Below are 23,525 nucleotides of genomic sequence, written 5' to 3'. Positions count from 1 at the left end.
TCTTTGGTAGGAAGAGGATCTTTTTACAATGGCACATGGTCTACCCTTGAAATTAGATCGAGATGAAAAATGCTTGTCAATGCTAAATGCTGTAGAAGAAACAATTTCTCGCCAACTTCGTGCTTGCAAGGCTCCATCATATAAAAAAAGAGTATTAGAAGGTGATTTGCAGCCACCTTTTTTTTTTTTTTGTTCAATTTCAATTATATTTATTGTTGGTTGGTACTAAAACATCATATATAGAGATTAAATGGGATTCTAGTGAATTCATAGAGATGCTGTTGAAGGGTGGAGTTTGGTTTAGATTTATTATATGAGATGTATAAAAGTTCAATTAACCTTCACCAGTATTTTGTTTCATCCCTTGAAGAAAGAAGAGAAGTGAAAAAGAAAAGAAAAAGAAGAATCATATAGAAACTTGAGGGTGGGCTTAGTTATTTTTGCCAATTTTGTGTGTTGATGAAGTGGAAAAGCAAAAGTAAAAGCGCCCAAGGTGAAAGTGTTTTTCAGCTAATGTAGCTAGCTCACTTTTCATCAAACATACTAAATGAAGGAAATGGGGATGTTATTTTCTTTTTAAGGGTTAGTTGTTCTCCTTCTTTATACGTTCTTTATTAACACAATTCTTCTTGTTTGTTTTAAAAAAAATTCTCTTATGTCTCTACTTAATGCTTGAAATTTAGAGCACCTGGTGGAGACCCATGTGATGCACAGGAAATGAGCCCAATAAATGTGTATCTTAGATTGTGTGCACATAATAATAAATATATTTTTTATTATATATATTTTTAATTCTACAAAAGAGTTTTGAATGGTTGTAATTTTCATATTTTTTTTTTATAAAAAATTTTCTAATTTTTAAAATTCGAATGACCAAAGATTTGGATTGGTACTGTGGAGGCCAAGGAAGGCTCTTTGTTCTGCATATATATATGTGTGTGCATGCGTGTGTGTATAGATAGATTATGCAGTTAATTGGTTTTTCACTAGGGTCATTTGGAGAGGAATGGAGAGAAGGAGAAAAGAAATCGGTTTCTCTCAACTTCTCTTGTTTGGTTCATTTAAGTTGAAGAGAGGAGAAACCCTTAGAGGAGGATTCCCTCTGGTACAAAGTGATTAAAATAAAATTTGGCATGTAGGTGAATGGCTGGATTGCAGATGTGGGATAATATGTTCTTTTGAGAGTCCTTGAAGGTGTATATGCAGCTCTATTCACTTTTTATCCCTTGATTCCCTTGTATCAAATTTGTTGTGGGTAATGAGTTTTTGCTGGCTGGAATGCAAATGTGGGATGAGATGTTCTTTTGAGAGTCCTTGGAGGTGTATACGCAGCTCTATTTACTTTTTATCCGTTGTACCAAATTTGTTGTGGGTAATGGGCTTTTGCTTTCTCTTATAGGAAGACATTTTGGTGTGACTCTGCACTTCTCATTTCTTTTCCTCATGTTGTCCTTCCTTGTTGCATGATGGGGTTATTTCTTCTTTCTTATTCTTGAATGGCTTCGGATGTCTAGTTATATAGGTCCCTTAATAATAGGGAGGTGGAGGAACTCGTTGTTGTTCTGTTTGTTAGAGGGCTGCTGTCCTTCCAATATTAAGGATGTTCAGATGTTGGTTCTGGATTCTTTGTGGTATTATTTATGCGTATCTTTCTTTAAGTATTTGATTTGTAAGGACATGGCTTTTTTATTTCATCATGGTATTTGGAACTTGGAAGGCTAAAGGTCCCTCTAAAATTAAGGCTTTTATGTAGTTGGCTGTCTTTAATAGAGTTAACAACAATTTCTGTTGGAGAATGAGAGGCATCCTAAGGCTTTATTTTGGATACGTGTATTCTTTGCTTTGTTAGTTCTAAATTTGCCTTTCGTTTGATCTTTCATTGTTATTTCTCATGGAGGATACAGGGCAAGTTGTCAGATATTTTTGGAAGAAAATTGGGTTTGCTGAACTAGGTGGGGGATCTGCTGGCTATTTTTATTTATGGCGTTTAGTTGGAGAAATGATTGGTCATCCTTGTGGAGGTGTGGGTTATTTGTTGTTTTTTGGGGTATTTGGTTGGAATGGAATGCTCACATTTTAAGGGGGAGAAGATTCCATGGTATTTGCTATGGGATAAGATTTAATTATGGCTCCTTTTTGTGCTTTTGCAGCAGGCTGTTTCAAAGGGATGTGCTTTGCAGATTTACAGCATGATTGGTTGGCTGTGTTGGCTGGGTGCAATCTTTTCTTTTTTGACATTTCATCTTCCTAGGAGGATTCCTTCCTTCTGTTTGTATATTCTTTCTTCTTTAATAACTCTTCTTTTCTATCTAAAGAAAAGATGAAGAGAAGTGAAAATAAGTAGAGAGAAGTAGAGTAATCCCCCCATAGAGAAAAAGAGAGAACCCGTGCAAATAGGCAAACGTTTTTAAGGCATACTTTAAAAAGTAGCATGACATGGGGTACTGTTGTAAATGACAATTGACTTTTCTTTTCTTTTCCCACGTTCCTCTCTACTCTCACCCCTTATTAAAACAGTGTGGAGAAGCTAATTTCGTTTCTATTCTCCTTTTCTCAACTATACGTTTCTTTTCTCTTATCTCCACATTTCTCCAGCCAAATCAAGAACCTAGGGGATAAAGGTTATGAATTTTCTGATGTTGTTTGGTTACGGAATAATCTACAGGGCTGAACTCTTCTGTCAATTTAATTGACTTGCAATATTATCCTTCTTGATTGTCAACGGTATGCATATTCTTAACTTGGTGAACAATCTCCAGAATGTAAGAGATAAAGTGCTTCTTTGGTATACTCTCTAAGAATGAATGCTATATTTTAATATTTCTTAATTCTTTTGGCTTATATTGCTAAATGCTAGTGCTATCTTTTGGATGCGTGGAAGCTAAGATGTTTCAGAATATATTTCCTGACAGTTGTACAAACTATTGTAGTGCAGATATAGAGCCATTACAATGTAATCCTGATTTGGAAGAAGGCTATTGCAAAGCTTTGCTATGCCGCCTACGTTTTCGTAAGGTCTTAGCCTGTGTTTACTTTATTCTTAATATTGTGAAATGTAGATATTATTTGCTCTTATTGCACTTTACTGCAAGCAAAAAAATGCATGCATTGTAGTGTGTGAACTTTTATGTTAATAAATATGCACAAGCATGTACATAGACACCCATAATTATATATACATATGCATGTTTGTGTGTGTGTGTGTGCGTTTGTTGTTTTGCTGCTGTTGTTGCTGTATTTCTATTATTATGCTTCTTAGGGGGCGTTTGGTTCGTAGCATCTTTCAAGATTCCTGGAATGGCATGATTGGCATCTCAATTCCACATTTGTTTGAGCTTGGGAATCTGATGTGGCTGGAATGTTCACTTTCCTGGGATGAAAGGATTCCCATGAAACATGTGCATCCTGTTCCTACCTTCTCTATGGATAAGTTTCATGGGAATTTTACTTTGACCAAATTGTAGTAACTATTTTGACTTTTGGACAATAATGCCTCTATAATATAATATTCACATGCTGACCATGTTATATGGATGAGAATGTTGGGCAACTAAGAAATAACATATTCAAAAAGTAGAAGTGGCTGACATGAGAATGCTAAGTAGGGTGAGTGGTAAAAAATAGAAGGATAAATTAAAGAATGAACATATTCGCTACAAGTTAAGAATAAAATTGGTGAAGATAATACAAGGCAGGGGCAGCTTAGATGGTTTGAACATTTAAAATGAAGGCCAAATGGTGGACCATTGAAGAGGATCGAGCTAGTTATTATTAATGGTACTATAAGAGGTAGGGTTAGACCTAAAATAACGAGGAATGAGGTTGGGAGGAAGGATTTAACTACTTTTAAGTTGAATGAGGAAATGACCCTTAATTCAGCTTTCAGAATGAACCAGCAGAGAACTTTATAACCTCTTGTCTCATACAATTCAAATTTATTCATTTGTTTTGCACTTGCATTAAATTTTATATTTATGCTGAACAAAGCTTGTGTTAACTACGAACCCAAGTTTTAACAATTTTAAATTGTAAATCTTGCTCTCACTGAGCCTTAGAACGGCAATCCGGGACTTGCTTTGCTCAATTTCACGCATGGCAATGTGGCATAGTTCCATGAAAGGGGACATGACCTTTAGGTTGGTGACTAGTTTTTGGTGCCTAAGAAGGATAGATTATTAAGGTGTGGGATTTTGGCCTACAAACTTGGTGAAAATGTTATAATTTTTCTTAGTAGGTTATTCTTGGAGTTCTTTCATGGGTTCCATCTGATTTTGGATACTGCTTGTATAGGAGCCCAGAGTCTCATTGTCTCTTTTTTTTTCCCTCTTGAAATTTGGTTTTTGAGAAAGTAGCCATGATATTGGATGCATTGAGGGGGCTGTTTTAGCTCTATGGGGCATATTATTTGGATTCAGGCTTGTTTATCCTCTCCCACCCCTTGCTTTCTTTGGCCTCTCTTATAAAAATATTGCAGATATTGCTCATCAATTGAAGAAGAAGATGAGATATGTGGTCTCGGCTAGGTGAAGATTAAGAGGGATCAGTTGGGGTAAGGTTTGTAATCTTAAAAGTGAGCGTGGTTAGTGCCTAGAAAAAATCAATGTCTAAGAGCATTGCTTTAAAGGATAAATGGCCATGGCAATTTCCTTCAGGACCTTGAGTTCCTTTACGATAAGATGATTTATAGTAAATGTTGGACTCTATAGAGTGCTTGTGATGCTAGGCTGGGTGCTTGAGTTCGGTTGGTAAACAAATAATAGTTTCTCAAAAATAAAATAATTGAACTAAATAATGCAATAGAGAAATTTTGAGGACATAGTTTTATCTAGCCTAACTTTGAACTCCAAATTCTAGATCTTGAGGGGTTGCTTTGGGGAAAAAAGGAGTGTTAGGGCACAAGGTCCTAACACTTGCTCTTTATAAAGCGGCTAGGGGGAGCTTGAGAGGAGGTGGTTCACCTTTGAGAAAAACCCACGTTAGGTTCTGTAGATAAAGAAGAAAAACTGTCTTGGGAGGAGCAAGAGGCCTAATAGGAGGTAAGGGCTTTTTTCCCCATGAAACATGTATAGGTTTTCTTTGGAGTTCATGATCATCTAGCAGATATCCTCTTTCCCTCCCTGGATCTTTGCCATTATAATACAACACCATCTGACCATCATGGGATACTCGAGATTATCATCATCTCTTGCTCCCAAACACGCACAAGATCCCTACAATATACATGCACCTATAAACCTCAATGGCCATAGAACCCAAAAGATAGTCTCTCTTATTTTTCTTCTTAAGTACATAGCCTGATCATGATACTATGCAGTATACTTAAGCATCACATCCCCATCACAGCAGCCCCAACCCCTTTTAAAAGGAAGGGAAAGCAAAGAAAAACCCTAAGATCTACGAAGCAAAGAATGGGTTCCGGAGTACAGTTGTGCCTAGAGAAGGTTGTTGATCACTTGATTGGCCATCTGAAGGGGAATTAGTCAACCAACACCCCTTTTGACACTCTTTTCCAGGATCGGTTACCACTGTATATTAAGTGTGGGTGCTTTAAACAGGAAGAATAAAAGATAGAAACAAGCCCCTTTCGATTCTCCGTTATTGTCAAGAGTTTGCAAGATAGGGTTCCCAAGAAACCAAATTACTACTATTTAAAAAGGGGTGACCTTAGAAAACCGTATTTTTTAAAATTGAATTAGTGGAAAAATGTATGATTTGTTTGAAATCGAGTAGTTTGAAGAAAATCAGATTTGAAACAGATGTGAATGAAGACATGGACAAGGTGAATACTAAAAAGGAATGTTGGATTTGAATGTAAATTTGAAATCAATTAAAGAGTATAGGAATTTTAATGGAATTGTTTAAAATATTGAAGCTTTTTGAGAAGATCTAATGTATGATGATCGGTCAAATAAATTGAAAAAAATCTTGCAATCATTTATTTTGAAAGATTTTTCAAGTTTGGAGGACAAAGGAGGATTTCATGCTAACCCCTCAAGGCTAATTCTCATTGATAAGAATACTTGCTTCCCTCGAGCATCTGGTCTTAGAGAAGAGGTATCCTAATTGTGCCTAGGTAGAGTTAAGAGGAAGCATCATCTGTTAGGATTCTTTCAATCTTCCCATCATTAGCCAAGATTAAACCATGAAGAGCAATCACGGAGAGACACTTAAATTACTAAGATAACATGAACAAGGGACACACAAATTTCTAAAATAAAACAAAGAAAGCCCATAAAGAATGAGAAGTGAAACACAACTAGGCAATGTCCATACATGGATATAATCAAGGCTAAAAGAGGCTTGAATAGGGATATTTTTTTTAATAAAAAAATTCAAAGCCTTTTCTAGCAATTTTTCACTTTTCTCGGGTTTTCTCATTTTTTGGAAATTCTTTAAATTTTTATGTATTTATTCAATGTTTTTTGAATTTTCTTTTGGCAATTTCTACAATATTATAAAAGAAAAAAAAGAAGAAAGAAAAAAGAAAATCTAACTTATTTAACTAAACTATGAATAATAAAAAAAATCAATAATTTTTTTTTAAAATCCAAATAATTCGAAATAAAAAAAGGCAATAAAAATTCCATTTTTTGGAAAAGATAATTTATTAGTATTTATGTCTATATAATTGTTCTCCTACCATTCTTCTTATTATTTTTATGATTATTTTTGCTAGTATCTTTTATATATTGTTCATAGTATAGTTTAGTAAGTTAGGTTTTTATTATTCAATTTTTATTATGGTATAAAATTTCCAAATATTCAAATAAATACATTAAAATCTAAGTAAAATCAGGAATTCCCTAAAAAAATCCAAATAAAAAAAAAAAAAAGAAAATCCTTGAAAGTTAAAAAAATAATAGGAATAACTTTGAGTTGAAAGAAAATCCTATTGAAGCCTCATTTAGCTTTTGATTATATGCATGTTTAGTTACATAGCATAGTTGTGTTTTACTTCTCATTCTTAGTTGACTTTGTTTTATTTTAGAAATTTGAGCATCCCTTCTTCGTGGTATCTTTGTAATTTAAGTGTTACTCCATGGTTGCTCTTTGTGGTTTCATCTCGGCTGATGATGGGACCGTTGAGAGAATAAAATTGGATGGTGCTTCCTCTCACTTCTCTCCAAGCACAATGAGGATGTCTTTTCTTTAAGACCGGATGCTTGAAGGAAGTAAGTATTCTCATCAATGAGAATGAGCTATGAGGGGTTAGCATAAAATCCTCAAGTTTTTCAAAATTGATTTTTGAAAATCTTTCAAGACAAATAATTTTAGGATTTTCTTGCTTTATTTGTCCAGTGATGATACCTTAGATCTTCTCAAAAACCTTCCTTCTTTTAAACACTTCCATTCAAATCCCTATCTTTTTCAATCGATTTCAAGTCTACATGCAAATCCAACATTTCCTTTCAACATTCACCTTTCCCAAACATGTCATTACAAACGTGTCTTTATCCATATCGGTTATCGAATCCAATTTTCTTCTAACTTGTTGATTTCAAACAAATCATACAGTACATCTCTTTTCCAATGTCAAAAATTAGGGTTTTTAGAAGTCACTCTTTTTTGAATATTTCTTGAGTTTCTTGATAAATCTTGCAAACTCTTTGATGGTGATGATGCCATCAGATGATCGAACGGGACCTTGTTTCAATCTTTCATTCTTCTTGTTTAAGGTGCACAAACACAGTACACAGCAGCAACCATTCTCGGAACGGGTGCGAATAAGGGTTTTGGTTGAGTGATTTCCCTTAGGGTGGTAGGTCAACTACCTTCTCTATGCACAATTGCACTCCTGAACCCATTCTTTGTGTCATAGATCTTTATGGTTTTCTTCATTTTCCCTCTATTTTTTTTTTAAAAAGATGACGACCCTGTTTTTAAGTTTTTGTGTTTGTTTTAGTTGATCTTCCTTTTTACTCGGTTTTCTCGTTTGGGAGCATCGTGCAAACCCCTCGTCAATCAACTAGAATAAAGAAATAAAAAAATAAAAATAAAAAAATAGCAAGGTAAGGTTTGGCCATGTCTTTGACCTAGAGAAAAAAAAAACTCTAGCATGCACATTCCTGGATTATAAAAAAAAAAAGAAAAGAAAAGATGAAGTTTTGAACAAAATATATCTCAAGATCCATGAAGAAAGTTTTAACCCATAAACAAAAATCAAAGATCGTATGATCAAAGTTTTAACATATGTACAAAATATCAAGATGCAGGATCAATGTTCCAACACAAACAAAATCTGAAGAAGCTTGATTGTTACCTCATACAAAAAAAATTCTAGATCAAAATTTGAGGAAAGAGGGTGAAGGTTTGGCACCTTGTGATGGAGGAAGAGGGTAAGAGAGTCAAGCGTGAGTGCTCTCTTCCCTCAAATGAAGCATGATTCTCTCCTTTCTAAAAAAAAAAAAAAGAAAAAAAAAAAGAAACCCTTAGTTTGTCTAAAGCGCTCACTCCTTCATCATATATATATATATATATATATGAACACACACACACACACACACATATTTTTTAATTTGAAAATTGGACTTATTTTATGCTGAGTTTTTCTTCTAATAGCATTTAATCACGTTTCCAATTTTGATTGGAAAATTAGAATGTGAATGATTCATTTTGCTCTTTTGTAGAATAACAATTGTTTCTTGATTTAACTGCCTTATTTTGAGTTAGTTATTGCACTTGTCTTATTGAATATGATCGTTTTTTAACAAACGATGCCAAACTAATTTGATGACACACACCCTATGGCTAGCATTCTTCTAGGGTTTCTTGGGGGTGAGAGAGTGCTTGCATCTCTAAAAAAGAGTGCCTTGAAAAATGCAAGGCGACTCAATATTTGAAGAAAAGGTAATGAATGCTAATTTAGGGCAACATGGTTTTAAATTGCGGTTGCGGGTGCCGTGGGACATGGGAAATGCAGGTGTTATGGGAATTGGGCGCAATGACTGAATTTTTTTCATGCATGCACAACTATGCCAAAATTGAAGAATAAACATAGAATCCTTAAATACATGATTTTAAATTAATTTTGACTGCTTTTATTCAACATACAAATACTTCTTAGTAGGCAACATGTTTTTTATATTAATTTTAGTGTGCTGTTTATGGAAAAAGTCATATATATATATATATATATTTATAGTTTGCTCTGCTTTAGTGGGTGAAAAATTTAGAAAAGTAATTGAAATTGAGAATCATTTAATTAGAAACATAAAATGACTAAATGGGTCAATATTACATATACATGAATTTGAAAAATGATTAGTATCAGTAGTTTAATACATGGATACAAAATTACAACACAACCACAATGCCACATGTCACCATTGACAAGAATGACGTGGAGGTTCTTCATAGTCTCCATCTCTATTTTGAGATTGGGAATCATCTCCTTACCCTTTTGGAAATACATAGCTGAATAAACCCATGTTTAGATCATTTTGTTATTCCTGAAATTTTACTAGTGACGAAAATCCAATTGATATAAGAGGTGCTTAATCTCTGCCTTTACCATATTCTGATCTTCAATCATATCCATATTCATATTCATAAGTTGGGCTGGGGCTGGAGCTGGTGCTGGGGCTGGGGCTAGGGCTGGGGCTAGGTAATCAGTAGGAAGAAGACTCACTAGACCCTGACTCACAAGGATAAGGATGATACCCGTGATATGGATCATAGTGCTGAGGTGGTGGAATCACTGGATGATAACTACTATCACAAGATTCATTTGAACAGATGGTGAATCATTTAAACCAAAGTCTCCAAAATTACGAACCACACCATATGAATTTCCAGCAGAGTCATGATCTTGGTGCATGTGACTTCTTTTGGTATCTGCTCCATGACTCTTACTAGGGCCATCATTAGTCGCATTCTTACCCTTGGGTTTGAAGATTGATGCTCAAGAGGAATACAATAACAATAACAACAACAAGCCTTAAGCCCCACTAGGTGGGGTCGGCTGCATGAATCCTTTTCCACCAATTCATCCAATCCAGAGTGTTTTCCTTTATTAGATTAAGGGCTATTACATCCTTCCTCACTACCTCATTCCAAGTTATTTTAGGCCCATCTTTACCCCTTTTCATGCCAGAAACAATAAATAACTCACTCCTGCTCATAGGTGTTCTACTAGACCTGCGTTTCAAATGTCCTAACCATCTAAGCTGCCTCTCCCTTATCTTTTTTTCAATTGGTGTTGTGCCTAAATTATTGCAGATATGCTCATTTCTTACTTTATCTTTTAATGTTAAACCACTCGTCCACCTTAACTTACACATTTCAACAATTTTCATTATTTGTACATGTTGTTTCTTAATTGCCCAATATTCTGAACCATAAAGCATAACTGGCCTTAGCCATCTTTTAAAACTTTTCTTTTAAATTTAAGGGTATTCTACGATCACACACCAAACTTGACGCACTCCTCCATTTTATACAACCTATTTTAATTCTATGTACTACATCTTCAATTCTATTAATCTCTTGATTATCCAGTTTAATCTTCTCTCTGTTGCTACTCTTTACATTACTGAAATTACATTTCATATATTCTATCTTATTTGTACTTATCATAAACCCTTTAGACTCTAATGTGGTTCTCCAAAGTTCTAGCTTAGATTCCACTCCGCTTCTACTATCATCAATCAACACTCCATCATCTGCAAACAACATATACCAAGGGATCTCATTTTGGATATTCCTAGTTAATTCATCAATTACTAAAGTAAAATGATAAGGGCTCAAAGTAGACCCTTGATGTACACCTATTGTGATTAAAAACTCTCTAGAATCTCCTCTTATAGTCCTAACGCTAGTCACTGCTCTATCATACATATCCTTAATGACCTCTATATATCTACTGCAAACTCCCTTGTTTTCTAATACCCACCCAAGAACTTCCCTTGGTACTCTATCATAATCTTTCTCTAGGTCAATAAAAACCATATGCAAGCCCTTTTTCTTTTCCCTAAACTTTTCCATTAAACTTCATAAAAGATAAATAGCTTCTGTTGTTGATCTCTCAGGCATAAAACCAAATTAATTTTCTGAAATCTTCGTTTCTAATCTTATTCTATGTTCAATTACCCTTTCCCATAATTTCATCGTATGACTCATAATCTTAATTCCACGATAGTTATTACAATTTTGAATATTGCCTTTGTTTATGTACAAAGGTACTAACATACTTTTCCTCCATTCTTTTGGCATTTTATTGATTTTTATAATAGTGTTGAATAGATTAGTTAACCAAATAATTCCTTTACCCCCTAAACATTTCCAAACTTCAATTGCTATTTTATCTGGTCTTATAGATTTTCCACTTTTCTGCTAAGCCTATTTGGGTAGTGTACACACTAATGACGTTCACTATCTTCAGGCCTAAAGCTATCCTAATTTTAATGGCTCTATCCCCTATTTTTTAGCATCTACTACATTATCTTTGATGTCTTTATCTACAACAATACCCACTCCGTTTTTATGTTTCTCTTTATTAGTGTACCCAAGTTTAAATCCTGATTTTTCAATTTCTCTAGCTTTCTCTCCTACCCATTTCGTCTCTTGAAGGCAAATTATGTTGATTTTCCTTCTAAGCATTATTTCCACTATTTCCATAATTTTTTCCCGTAAGGGTCCCTATATTCCAAGTTGCTAATCTTATCTTAGTTTCCTGTGTTGACTTATTAACCCTCTCCCTTTTATACTGACTCTATCTATTCCCTTGATCTTTGTGATTTTGGTAAGAATTCATGATAATAAGATTTGACAAAGTTTTATGTTGGCTGTTACCTACCTAACACAACCATGCTCCTTTATCCGCACTTGGGACCGGCTGTGTGTACAAAGAATTTGTGTTACACAGGCGAAGTACACGTTTGATTTTTTTTTTTTTAGAAAACTTATTTCACAAAGACAATGTTCTAAGTCACACCCTACAACTAGTAGAAACCACACACACAATACAATGCATTTAGAAAAAATTTTAAAGCATGCAATTTTGGGTGTGAATCCAAGCTAGGCTAAAATTAAAACAAAAAACCATGCAATAGTACTTATTGAAAATTTTTGTATGTTCTAAAACTTGCAAATGAAAAACACAAAAATGAATATACGAAGCCTACAAATCATAAACACAAAATCTCCATCACTAGCCAACTATTGGAAAAATTATTAATAATAATAATAAGAAATGAAATAACAAGGGAGGTAAAAATCTCATGGTGATTGAAACTGAAAAGATAACAACAGCTGCTTGATAAATACTACCCTAAGTACCTTTGACCCAAGAAATTTGATCTTGCTAACAAAAAATCAATCGAAGGATATTTAAGCAACAAGGGTTTGCAAGAATTCTTCAAATCTAAATTCAAGATTCAAAATCCATGAATATTAAAGAAACAAGATTCTTCAACTCATGAAATCTTTTTTGCTACTTCATGATTTTAGGACTGAGGAAACAAGAATCCTTGGATTTGTTTGGGTCTTTTGGAGAAAAGAAAGGAAAAAAAAAGGGAAGAAAAGTAGTTCAAAGAGGGTATCTGTTTGGTTAATGAGAAACAAAACCAAAAAGAGAGAATAGAATAAAGGAAAATGAAAGAAAAGAAAAAGAAAAGAAACTCCTAGAAATAGAAGTAGAAGAAAGAAAAAGAAGAGGAATTTGGTCGGTGAGGAATTTATTTATTTTTGAATGACTTTCAAAATTCAAAATCTCAGAAATGAAAATTATAAAACCTGGAAGCTGCAGGAGATTCTGGATGTTCTTCACAGGCACATGGTCGACATGTGGGTTGCATGCACTGCCTGCGAGGGGCCTCCGGGGATGGTATTCCTGCTGGTGAGTCTATTGGTGGCAGTGTGTCAAAACAACTCCAGCAAGGTGGGAAACTACAGGGGTCGACAGCTGGAAATCTTCAGGTGGCGCATGGGCCCTCACAAAGTCACAGAAATTGTAGGAGGGATGAAATTTGGGAATCTATTCCTAGTGCTGCATGCATGCATGCATGCATGTTGAAACTCCCCACCTTGACAATCACGTGAAGATCTTGGAAGTGTGAAAAATCTGAAGAATTTTCTTGATCACAACTTTAGGGGAAAAAATTGGAAATAGCAGAGAACTGATAATTGTTCAGAACTGATTTTCTTTTTTCACTAAAATTTCTGCATAGAGAAGAGCCAGAGAGAGAAAATGAAGAGAAATAGAGAAGGAAGAAGGCAAGAAGAAGAAAGAATATGGGAGGAGGAGGAGGAGGAAGAAGCAATAGAGAGGGAGAGAAAGAATTTCAAGGGGCACGACTGTAATTTTTTGAGGAGTTGCAAATTTGCAATAAGTGCACTGGTTTCTGTATGGTTATGTGGGAGAACATTACAGGCATATTTAAAGGGCAATTACAAAAAATAAAGAGAATTGAAAAAGGGACGAGAGAAGAGAAACTAAGGAGGAAGAGGAGAAGAATAAATAAGAAGCATAAGGAATACCCATATTATAATTTTCAGGAATATCATGTAATCTATAACTACCAGAAGGATGTGGCCCCTAAAAGTCCCCATGTTATACTCATAATCATATTTTGCACCTCCACCATCACCAGTATCACCCCTAGTATTTATGCCACCACCACCATCGCCCCCATCAGCACTTGGTGGGGTCAAACCAAGGTTATCATCAATGTGTGTATGTTTAGGACTTAAACTTGAATCGTGCACATTTATTAGTGGCTGATCACCTCCTTCTACAATACCACTAACCTCTTCATCTAACCAATTTGAATTGTCCTACTATCGAATAATGGTGCCTCTCTCTCCTATAACCATAAATCAAAGGATCCTCTTCTTTGAAAATATAGTCCAAATTGATGGGGTTGAAGCTATTTTCAATATTTTTTTTGGCTTTTTCTCATTGTGTCTCTTAACTTTAGCCTGATGTTGTAATTAATGAAAACAAGTTTTTTGTAGTCTCATGCACTTCAATCTATTCCTTGTTTTCGTGTGGATGAGGCTAAAGGTGTTCCAATTACGCACATAGTTTCAAAACTGATGTAGTTTGGCTAAGAACTTTGATTGCTATTCTTTGGAGTTTTGGAGCACACATGTCATAGTATATCCACCAGTTGGCTAGAATGAATAATTGGAGAAAAACATATGTCAATACACCAAAAGTCAAAATTAAACATAAAAATGATAGAATAGATCCATCATCCACTTTTTAGCTACATTTACTAGGATTTGTTTTTTTGACTGCCCTTTGAGCCAATAGGGTTCCAAATGTCTCCGACCTATCCTGATATAGCAATAACTAGAAAGGGATGATTGTGAAGTATAATTAATTAATTAGATATATACTATAGATATTATTATGAAATATTCAAATAATTTGTTATTCAATGGAACCAATACTTAACTTGAATAATAGCTTGAATTTAAGTATCTGTATCGGGTTTTAACTTGGTTATTACTTTTTTAACCCCATCCATGGCTTCTCTAACAACTTCAGGAGAGGGTGGGGCACCATAAAGAAATCGGGGTTCATAAAAAATCCTAAAATGAAATTCATAAACATATTGATCAATAATAGTGTTTTAATGCAAGAACGTAACAATATATTATTTTGTATAATTTAAAAGTTAAAATGATAAGAAAGTGCATTTTATTTACACTTACTAGTTGCATGCAAGTCTTGACGCAATTGAAAACTTCACCAGTGATTAATTATTTTCCAACAATCTTTGTAGAATCGTCTATCTTTCTGAATGACCAACTTCACCCTATCAATTGTCTCATATATGAAACCTATGGTTGGTTTTTCATTGCCATTAATCAATTTACAAACTTTCACCACGGGTTCCTACACTTTAATTATCTTGGAGGCCAATTTCCAAAACTCTTTCCCTAAGATAATCTTCTTTGCATCATAAGTGGAGCTTTATTTTGTCTGTCCAAACCTTGACTTTTTCCATGCATCATATGTGAACATTTCCCTCAATGCTTGTTTATCCCTAAATGGTCTCCAAGGCAATAAAGTTGGTGGCAAATGGAGTAATGGTGGGACGAAGCAATTCTCTATTATTTTTGAATTTCTTAATGAAATTCACTATCCATGTGTGATTGTAAATAAACGAGGTTATTGTTTTTGTATCTTTTAAGACATGTCACATTACTTTTCTTACTAATGTTTTCAAGAATAAGGTCTATACAATGAGCTGCATATGCTGTCCAATAGAGGTTAGGCCTTTTTTGCATTAATAATTTCCCTCCTACTTTCATTGCAACCTCATTATCAACCACTACTTGGACAACAATTTTCCTCTTCAATCTCTTCAACAACCTTGCCCATTAATTTGAAACTGAAATTATAAATGTAATAATTATTGTTACTACTACCTAATTAAAAATATAAAAATCTATAAAACTATTTACATAGAGAATCAATATTCAATTGTTCGACTTGACATAGTATAGGCATCAATTGACTTATGGAACTCGGGGCCTCTATTCTAGTAAACTAAAAAGTTTATTATGTATTTTGTTGTTGGTCCTGACCAACCATCACACATAATGGTTACTTTTCTCTCCTTCCAAATGCCAACAAAAGAAGATATGTAGTCTTTCTTTTCCCTATACTCTTGCTCCAAATAAACTTTAGAGACCTCATAGGGTGATGGGCCCTTCACTCCCTTTCCAACTTCTACAGTAACATCAATCATAAGCTGCATAAATGGAGAGTTAGCTAAATTTTCTGGAATGTTGTTATAAATTAGGAATTTTTCAACTGCTTTTCCTAATTTACTTAAACCTTTCAATAGTTTACTGTTTATTTGTGGTTGCTTTGCACTCTTGCTTCTTTCTAAAATAGGATCCATTGCCTTTAGTCTAGCTTCAGGGGCATCGAGATTGATCCATTATTGTCCACTACCTCTAGCTTCTTAGACATTATATGACCAAACCCTATTGAAACCACTGGCACCACCACTGTTAGAGCCATCCCCTCTTCATAAATATTACTTGATCCAGTAGTTGTTGCTTGAAATCAGTCTTTATTTTTTTTTGGTTGTTGTGACTCTATGCTTATTTGTCGGACAAATGTCATTCTTTCTTTTTCAAGTCTTCTTCATTGCTCAAATTCTCAAAGTCTCCTCAAATTTGAATTTCCGCTTCTTCTTGCCTTTTTTGTCTATCTTCTTCTCAGCATTTTGTTTCAGGTGTTTCGTCATCTGTTTTCTTACTTGTGTGGTTACATTTGGACATCCAACTACTTGACCCTTTTTATGTGTCAAGCATGGTCTTAAATTTCCACGAAGCTGTCGAAATTTCCTTTGAAATTTCCAATTTCCGTCACCTTCGAAATTGAAATGGTAGTCAATTTCCGTCTTGCATAATTTTCGTCGAAATCTCAATGAATCATCCGAAATTTATCGATACCTCGAAATTTTAGCGAAATTTATCGAAACCTTGAGAGTGAAGTGAAATTTCTCTTTTAATTTATTTTATTGAAACAAAAGATTATCACAAGTGCTTTTGAAATTATATGAAAAAAATAAACTTATAGTAATATTTTATTTAACCATTCATGTCTAGATTATCAATATTTGTATAATAAATAATATTTAAATGATTTATGAATTTCATTTGCATTAACTGAATATGTTTAATGTACATTATCTTACAAACATGGTTGATACACATACTATTTTACTATTTTACAACTTTTCCACCTCATACAAAACATAGATGTATTTAATTTGTAATATATTAGTCTTAAAACTTATATTTTTATGTTTGTTAACCATTTCTAAAGTTTCACAAAGAATTTCATGCTTTACTACTAGTTTCCGTTATTTTTTCAAATCAAAATCGAAATCGACACCGAAATCGAAATTTCCATACTTTTGGAGCTTCGAAATTTGAGTCGAAATCGAAATTTAAGACCTTGGTGCCAAGTGCTGTTTAAAGCATGTAATACCTCCTTTAATTGTCTTCCCACACAGCATACACGTGTATTTACATGTCTATTACCCTCTACTGGAGTAGCAAAATGGCAACCAATGCCCTCACTTAAGTACCTCCTCAATTCCTCTCTTCTAATGTGGCATCTTGATAGACTTGATTTGATAATCTCTACACAAAACACATAAAAAAAATACCAAGTTATGCTCCTTGTGGCAAAACGAAGATATAACATAATTAGTAATTACTAAATAGTCATTATAATTTAATTCTTTTTTAACATAAATAAATATAATCTATGGTTAAAAATAATAATAGTCTAATAGTACTCAATTACTCATAGTATATTTCAACTTGATTAAATAAAATAAAGCATCTTACTAACTAAATAAATAGATAAAATTAAATACCTTATTATTTTAAATATTTTTTAAAGAAGATATAAAATATAATCTTTGGTTAAAGAGAGAAGAAATAGTTAGAAGTTAGAACAACAATACTAATTGGTATTTAAATTTTTAATATTTGTAACTTAAATAGAATAGTACTCAATTACTAGTATTTTTTAACTTGCTTAGATAAAATAAAGCAACTTAATAACTAAATAAAAAAATAGATAAAATTTTTAAATACCTTGTAATTTTAAATAATTTTTGAATAAGATATAAAATATAATTATATAATTTTTTTTTAAAGAGAATAAATAATTTACAACTAGACATAATATATAAAATATTGTTATATAAATTTTGGTTAAGAGAATAAATAATTTACAACTAGAATACTACTTGGTCATCGTATTTGAATATTTAATATTTTTAACTTGCTTAAATAAAAGAAAAGATTCAAAATCATTGAATAATTAAAAATTAAAATATTAGATCTTTCATCTATTAATAAAAATAAGTCATAAAACAAAATGTTAATTATTTATTTATGTATTTCAAGTTCAGCAGTTCAGCAATCAGTGTTCAGCCTAAGTTCCTAAAATATTATAAATAAACACTAAACAATAAAAAGAAAAAAAAGGAAAGAAAAATACTTACATAACTGAAGGAGGAAGGAGCCAAGGACTCGTCTCGTCAAAAGGAAAGAAACATACTTACGTAACCAAACCATAGGGGCTAGGGAGCTGCTGCTTGCTGCACTGCTACACAGCCAAGTATGTTTGAATGAGGGCTTCAGTGTGTGACTTGCAAGATCGAAGCCTTGTAACTCAATTTCTTCCCAAAATTAGAAGTGATGGCTGGAGATTTGCGGGGGGAAATTGGGGAAACCAGAGGGGGGAAGTCTGGATACCGAAGGGTTCTTCGTCAGTTCGTATCTTCCTCTTCAAACAGCAAATCAAAGGTAAAGTTCTTTGTTTTGAAGTTTTGGACTGGTAGATCTAACATAGACGAGTGGTTGGGAGAGGCATAAGGAAGGGAACCATGAGAAACATGCGGGAATTGGACATATATGATCCAAGACCCACTCTTGGCAGCGTGGAGGGGCGTAACGGAACGTTATGGCCCGTAATGGGATTGTGACGGCTTTTATGAACTGTTGCGGATGCGTAACAACTATGAATTTTGTCCTCACTGCAGCATCAGTCTTAACAGTTTTGGTAGCTCAAAATCCTGTTATGTAATGGCTCTTACGCTACGTAACCGCTGTTATTTAAAACCATGAAGGGCAATTGATTTGATTTGGTGGTTGTAACTGGTTAAGTAGGTATTGCTTGTGGAACTGCTCTGCTGGAGGCGCTAATACCTTCTTTTCTAATTACCGTACCCCTGAACTCAATGCTAGCTCGCAGTCTAAATAATACAGTTTAATGACCTATATTTGGCTTAGGGTTTCGTAAATGAATAGTTAATTTGATGACCTAGACACACGTAGGTCAAATAAAAGGTTAGTGGTGACTCAATTGAACTTAAAAAGATTAGTAAACTCTATGTTCACACTTATTTTATTTCATTATCTCATTATCTGTCAATCATTAGATCTTCAGCTCTACATCTGTTAACAACTTGGTTATTGTAATGGGGACATTATAGAGTTAATTCGAAATAACCATGCGGGTTCAAAAATACTTTGCCCAATAGATGGTGCCACAAATAAGTGTGGAATAGGATTTACATATCCCTTTAAATTCAATGGGGTCATCACTAACTTTTCATTTATCATGGGCAGTGTTTTAAAAGGCGAAGGCGTAAAGCGAGGCGTTTTACCCTCCGCGAGGTGAGGCGTAAGCCTTTTGGGATTATATTTTTTTAAATAATTAATAAATAAAATCAATTTATATATAGTAAACAAATATAAAAAAATTTAAAATAATAAAAAAAATATAAAAACATAATTTTTAAATATCATATAGTCAATTTTAAGTATTAACTAACAAACATAAATAATATATATTAAAAGAATAAGCATGAGCCAAGCCAAATTAAGAATTTCTCAATATATTAAAAAATAAACCAAGCCAAATTAAAAATGTCAAGATACTAATTTCAAAGCCAGCTGTAGCCAACACACTAGCAAAGAGTACGAGAGGGTGAGAGGGTCGCGGAGAGAGGCGAGGGACTGCAGAGTGTTGCTGCAGAGAGACGACAGCTCCGAAGGGTTCGTCGAAGGGAAAAACTATGTTAGAAGGAGTCGTCGGAGGCAGTTCATACTTTGGAAGGGAACGTCGACTCATCGGAGAGAGGCGAGAAGCTTGGAGGAATTGTTGGAAGCATCCGTCAAGTCTTTGGAGATAGAGGAGGTACTGGAGGAATCGTCGGAGAGAGAGCAGAGGCTATCGTCGAGGAGAAGACTCACTGGAGGCTTCGTCAAGGAGAAGATTCACTGGAGGCTTCGTCGAGGCTTCGTCAGGGAGCAGAATAGAGGAAGCTTCGTGCGAGAGAGGTAGGATAGGGCTTTCGATGCATTCTGGGTTCTACCTTGTTAATTTATGTTATAAATCAAGAATCCCGAAAGGCGTACGCTTGGAATTTGAGGCGTAAAAGGCAAGATTTTTCACCTGAGGCGTACGCCTTCTCCCCTAAGGCATACGCCTTTTAGGACTTGCACATTTTAACTAACGCCTTAGGGCGTTTTAGGCCCAAAACGCATCAAGACGTGCCTCAAAAACGCCTTTTAGAACACTGATCATGGGTGTAGTTACGTAACCTAATTAACTATAGATTTAAATACCCAAAGCCAAAATTAAATCACAAAATTAGTAGGGTTTGGTGTGCTAGCTAGCATTGAGTTTGGGAGTACGATTATTCTCGGAGAAGGTGTTAGTTTCCTTAACTTAGTTTCATGGACAATACATACTTAATCATGTATGATCACCAAATCAAAACAATTGCCCTTACATTAGCACTCATTATTTTTCTTTTATTGAGTCACTTTTTTGCGGTCGTTGCTGTAGCTCGGTCAATGATGTAAGGATTTTTCATCTCAAGAAACCCTAGGGGAGCACTAGTATACCCTTGGTGTCTCTTGTTGGATAGATTCAGCATCATTTGTTGAAAAAGGATCATATTCAACAAGTTAAGTGCAATAACGAACTCAAAATAAGGCAGCTAAGTCAAGGATGAAATGCACAAGAGCAATCAAATATTTTCATTCTAATTTTCTTATTTCAAAATTGGAAACTTCATTTAATTACCAAAACCCTAGACCCTAAAAACTGTTAAATGAAAAATATAAAGACAAAAGAACTCCAACTCTCAAAAAAAAAAAAAAAAAATCATGTACAAAAAGAAACTATCTTCATTTTCCCAATTTTTCATCTCTTGATGTTCTTTAACAATTATAAACCCAAAAAAGCAAAGCTAGAGAAATAAACCCTAGAGCCAACTAATTCACCTTTTTAAAATTTTTTAGATTTTTAATGGTAAATTACAAATAATAATATTAATAATGCTAACTATAATAACACCCTACGACTACAAAAAACTCCATTTTTATGCTTTCAATTTTACTCTTTTTTCTTTGGGTACTTTCCAATACTTTAAATAGAAATGAAAACTTAATATAACCTACCACTAATAATAAATGATTTGAATGAAAATATTGATAATATTATAATGATAATTATACTAATAACAATAATAATTCTAAGAACAAACCTAAAAAATCTCTTTTGTATTTTCTAGTTCTCAATATTTTTTTTTTTTTTGGATTTTTACTGCTCTAAATAGAAAAATAGTTAACTTCTGCCAGTTCCCTCAATCTTGATTTTCTTTTCTTGCCAAAGTCCTTTTCTTGGCTTCACAGTGTTGGTAATTTAAATTTCTATATCCTAATGAATTTTTCTCTCATCACTTGTTACCGGCCTCGTGATGACCATGTTGTTTCCTAATCTAAATCTTTATGAGCAAAATTGTATTCTGTTTTTTTCCCATTGCCTTTTTGTTTAATCATAGTAAACCTAAAATCCAAATCCATACAGAGCTCCTTTTGTTTCTTCCTGTCAAAACCCAAAACCTCATTCTTCACTTTTTCCCATCACCTCTAATTTTTTTTCTTAAAATTTTTAATCCATAATAGGGTCTTTCATTCCTTCCGTTTGAAACCTTAGATTTGTTTTGATCATGGGGAGTCTTCTTTGGTCATTGGTAGTAGGATTTTTTCTCATTGATGATGCATTTTCTTTCAAGATTATCGAGAAGAGCACAAGATGTGTTTTTCGATTGTGTTCATCTTCGTAGAAAAGAAGATGGATCCTTAAAGAACTTAGGGACTTCCTCTTTTGAAAGACTAACAACCCTTGGTTCAAGGCCTTCCCAAAAACTTCCTTTTGTTTAGAATGAGGGCAAACTACTTGTGAGGTTCTTATCTCTGGAGAAGATTCCAAATAGTGGCGCCATACAATCCATTTGCACTTCGAAAGGGAAGGAGGGAGGAACTTGGAGTCGTCTTGGACGATTGAGGATAGGAAGGTGGACAAGTTGTTCAAGCAGTGCGTTGATTGCAGCTCTTCGAATGTAAGATAGTGCATGCAACCAGCCTTGGTGTCAAGTGGAGCTTAGTCTAGCTAGAGGAGGAGGAGCTCCGATTTTGATGAGCAGAGAAGGGAAGATTTTGAATTTCAGAAATCTTGCGGAGAATGTGGGGAAATTTCAGTTTTGGTGTGTGTTGGGGGGTGGTGGTGGTTATAGGAATTGTGGAAGAGGAGGGCTTCCAAAGATATGGGTGCCTAGGTTTAGACAAGGACGATTGTGGGGTAGAAATTAGGGCCCAATTAAGAGAAGGGCACTTACAACCCAAGTTCTAAATAATGGGAATAATAGGGCTCATCAGAGTGGGTCAGACTCTATACGAAGTGGCTGCAAGGCCATAGAAGTTTGTGTTTTGGGTTGCTTGTCTTTTCTTTCCCCTTACTTGTTCTGGAGTTGGGATTGGTAACAAGGTTTGAATTCTAGGAGAATGTGTGGGTAGGCAAGAATCTTTTAGAGCTAAAGGTACCTCACTTGTGTTGACTTTCCACCCTTCACAATGCACCTACTAGTGCTAGGCTCTGTTTTGAACAATATTTAAGATCAGAGGGTTTTGGAGGGTGATTCTTGAAGTCTCTTTTTTGCTAAATCCTTTTCCTTCATCTCCTTCAGTCTCATTCCCCAAGCATCGTTTGTTTTAGTTAAATCATTTGGCTGCCCAAGGTTCCTTTCAAGGTCCGGACTTTCATCTGGATGGTGGTGCTAAACATGATTAAGATATACAATTTGTTACAGACAAGAAGGTCCTTCAAGGCCCTTAACACTGACATGTGTGTGATGTGTCTTGAATCTAGTGATGCTTACCTCTTCCTCGATTGCAAGGTGGCTTCACATCTTTTGAGTGCTTTGTTTTAAAGTTTTGTGAAGCTTGGATTTCATTGGGGGTGGTGGACGATTTCCTTTTGGTTAGATATTGGGATTAGGCACAAGTAGGAAGGGTCAAGTTCTTTGGTGCAACCAATTTTTGCTATTATGTGGACCATGGTTTTCGGACCCAGAGTGGAGCGGTTGGTTCAACTAGACTTGAACCGAGGACTTCCTCCCTGAATATGTTCGTCCCTTGCCACCATGCTGATTGAAATGTTTTGTCTATTAATGGGTTAATAATATATATAATTATATACAAAACTAAAAATATATACACAAAAACATCATTCAAACATAAATATGTAATAATAAAAATATTATAGTTATATAATAGCAATTATAATAAATAATAAAAGTTCTAAGAATATCTCAGAAAAATAAGAAAAAAGTATATATGAACCTTATTTGGATGGTTGTTTTCAATTGCTTTTTGTTTTAATTAGCTAAGTGGTAACTTTAATTGATGTTCTTATAATTTAATATATGGGATTGGTGTGATATTACTTTTCTAATAAAGATTATGTAAATAGTTAAATACATATAAATAAATAAAATATTGTAATATCATGTGGACATCATCGGCTTGACCTATCGGTTTAACCAACTTGGTGGCTTTCTCGGCTCGGTCACTGGTCTGAGTTTTAAAACCATGACGTGGGCCCCATTGCTAGAGAGGAATATGAACATTTTCAAGGATTGAACTCTCTCCTTTCGTTGTGGGATAGGGCTGCGTACTTGGCCTTG

The 23,525-nt window shown here is 34.3% G+C and overlaps 1 protein-coding gene across 2 annotated transcripts in view; it reads left to right on the top strand.

Annotated features, from left to right (window-relative positions):
• The window catches only part of LOC131158213 (uncharacterized), a 46,496-nt gene that overhangs the window by 5,179 nt on the left and 17,792 nt on the right, over positions 1–23,525 (top strand). For both annotated transcript variants that reach the window (XM_058112917.1, XM_058112918.1), the window contains exons 5-6: positions 11–161; positions 2,936–3,015. In XM_058112917.1, coding sequence (XP_057968900.1) covers positions 11–161; positions 2,936–3,015 — 231 coding nt within the window. The remainder of the gene's footprint in view (positions 1–10; positions 162–2,935; positions 3,016–23,525) is intronic.

This window comes from Malania oleifera, chromosome 6, assembly GCF_029873635.1.
Source record: "Malania oleifera isolate guangnan ecotype guangnan chromosome 6, ASM2987363v1, whole genome shotgun sequence".
NCBI classification, from domain to species: Eukaryota; Viridiplantae; Streptophyta; class Magnoliopsida; order Santalales; family Ximeniaceae; genus Malania; species Malania oleifera.
Note: the sequence above shows the minus strand (reverse complement) of the source record. Positions and strands in the feature narration are given on the sequence as shown.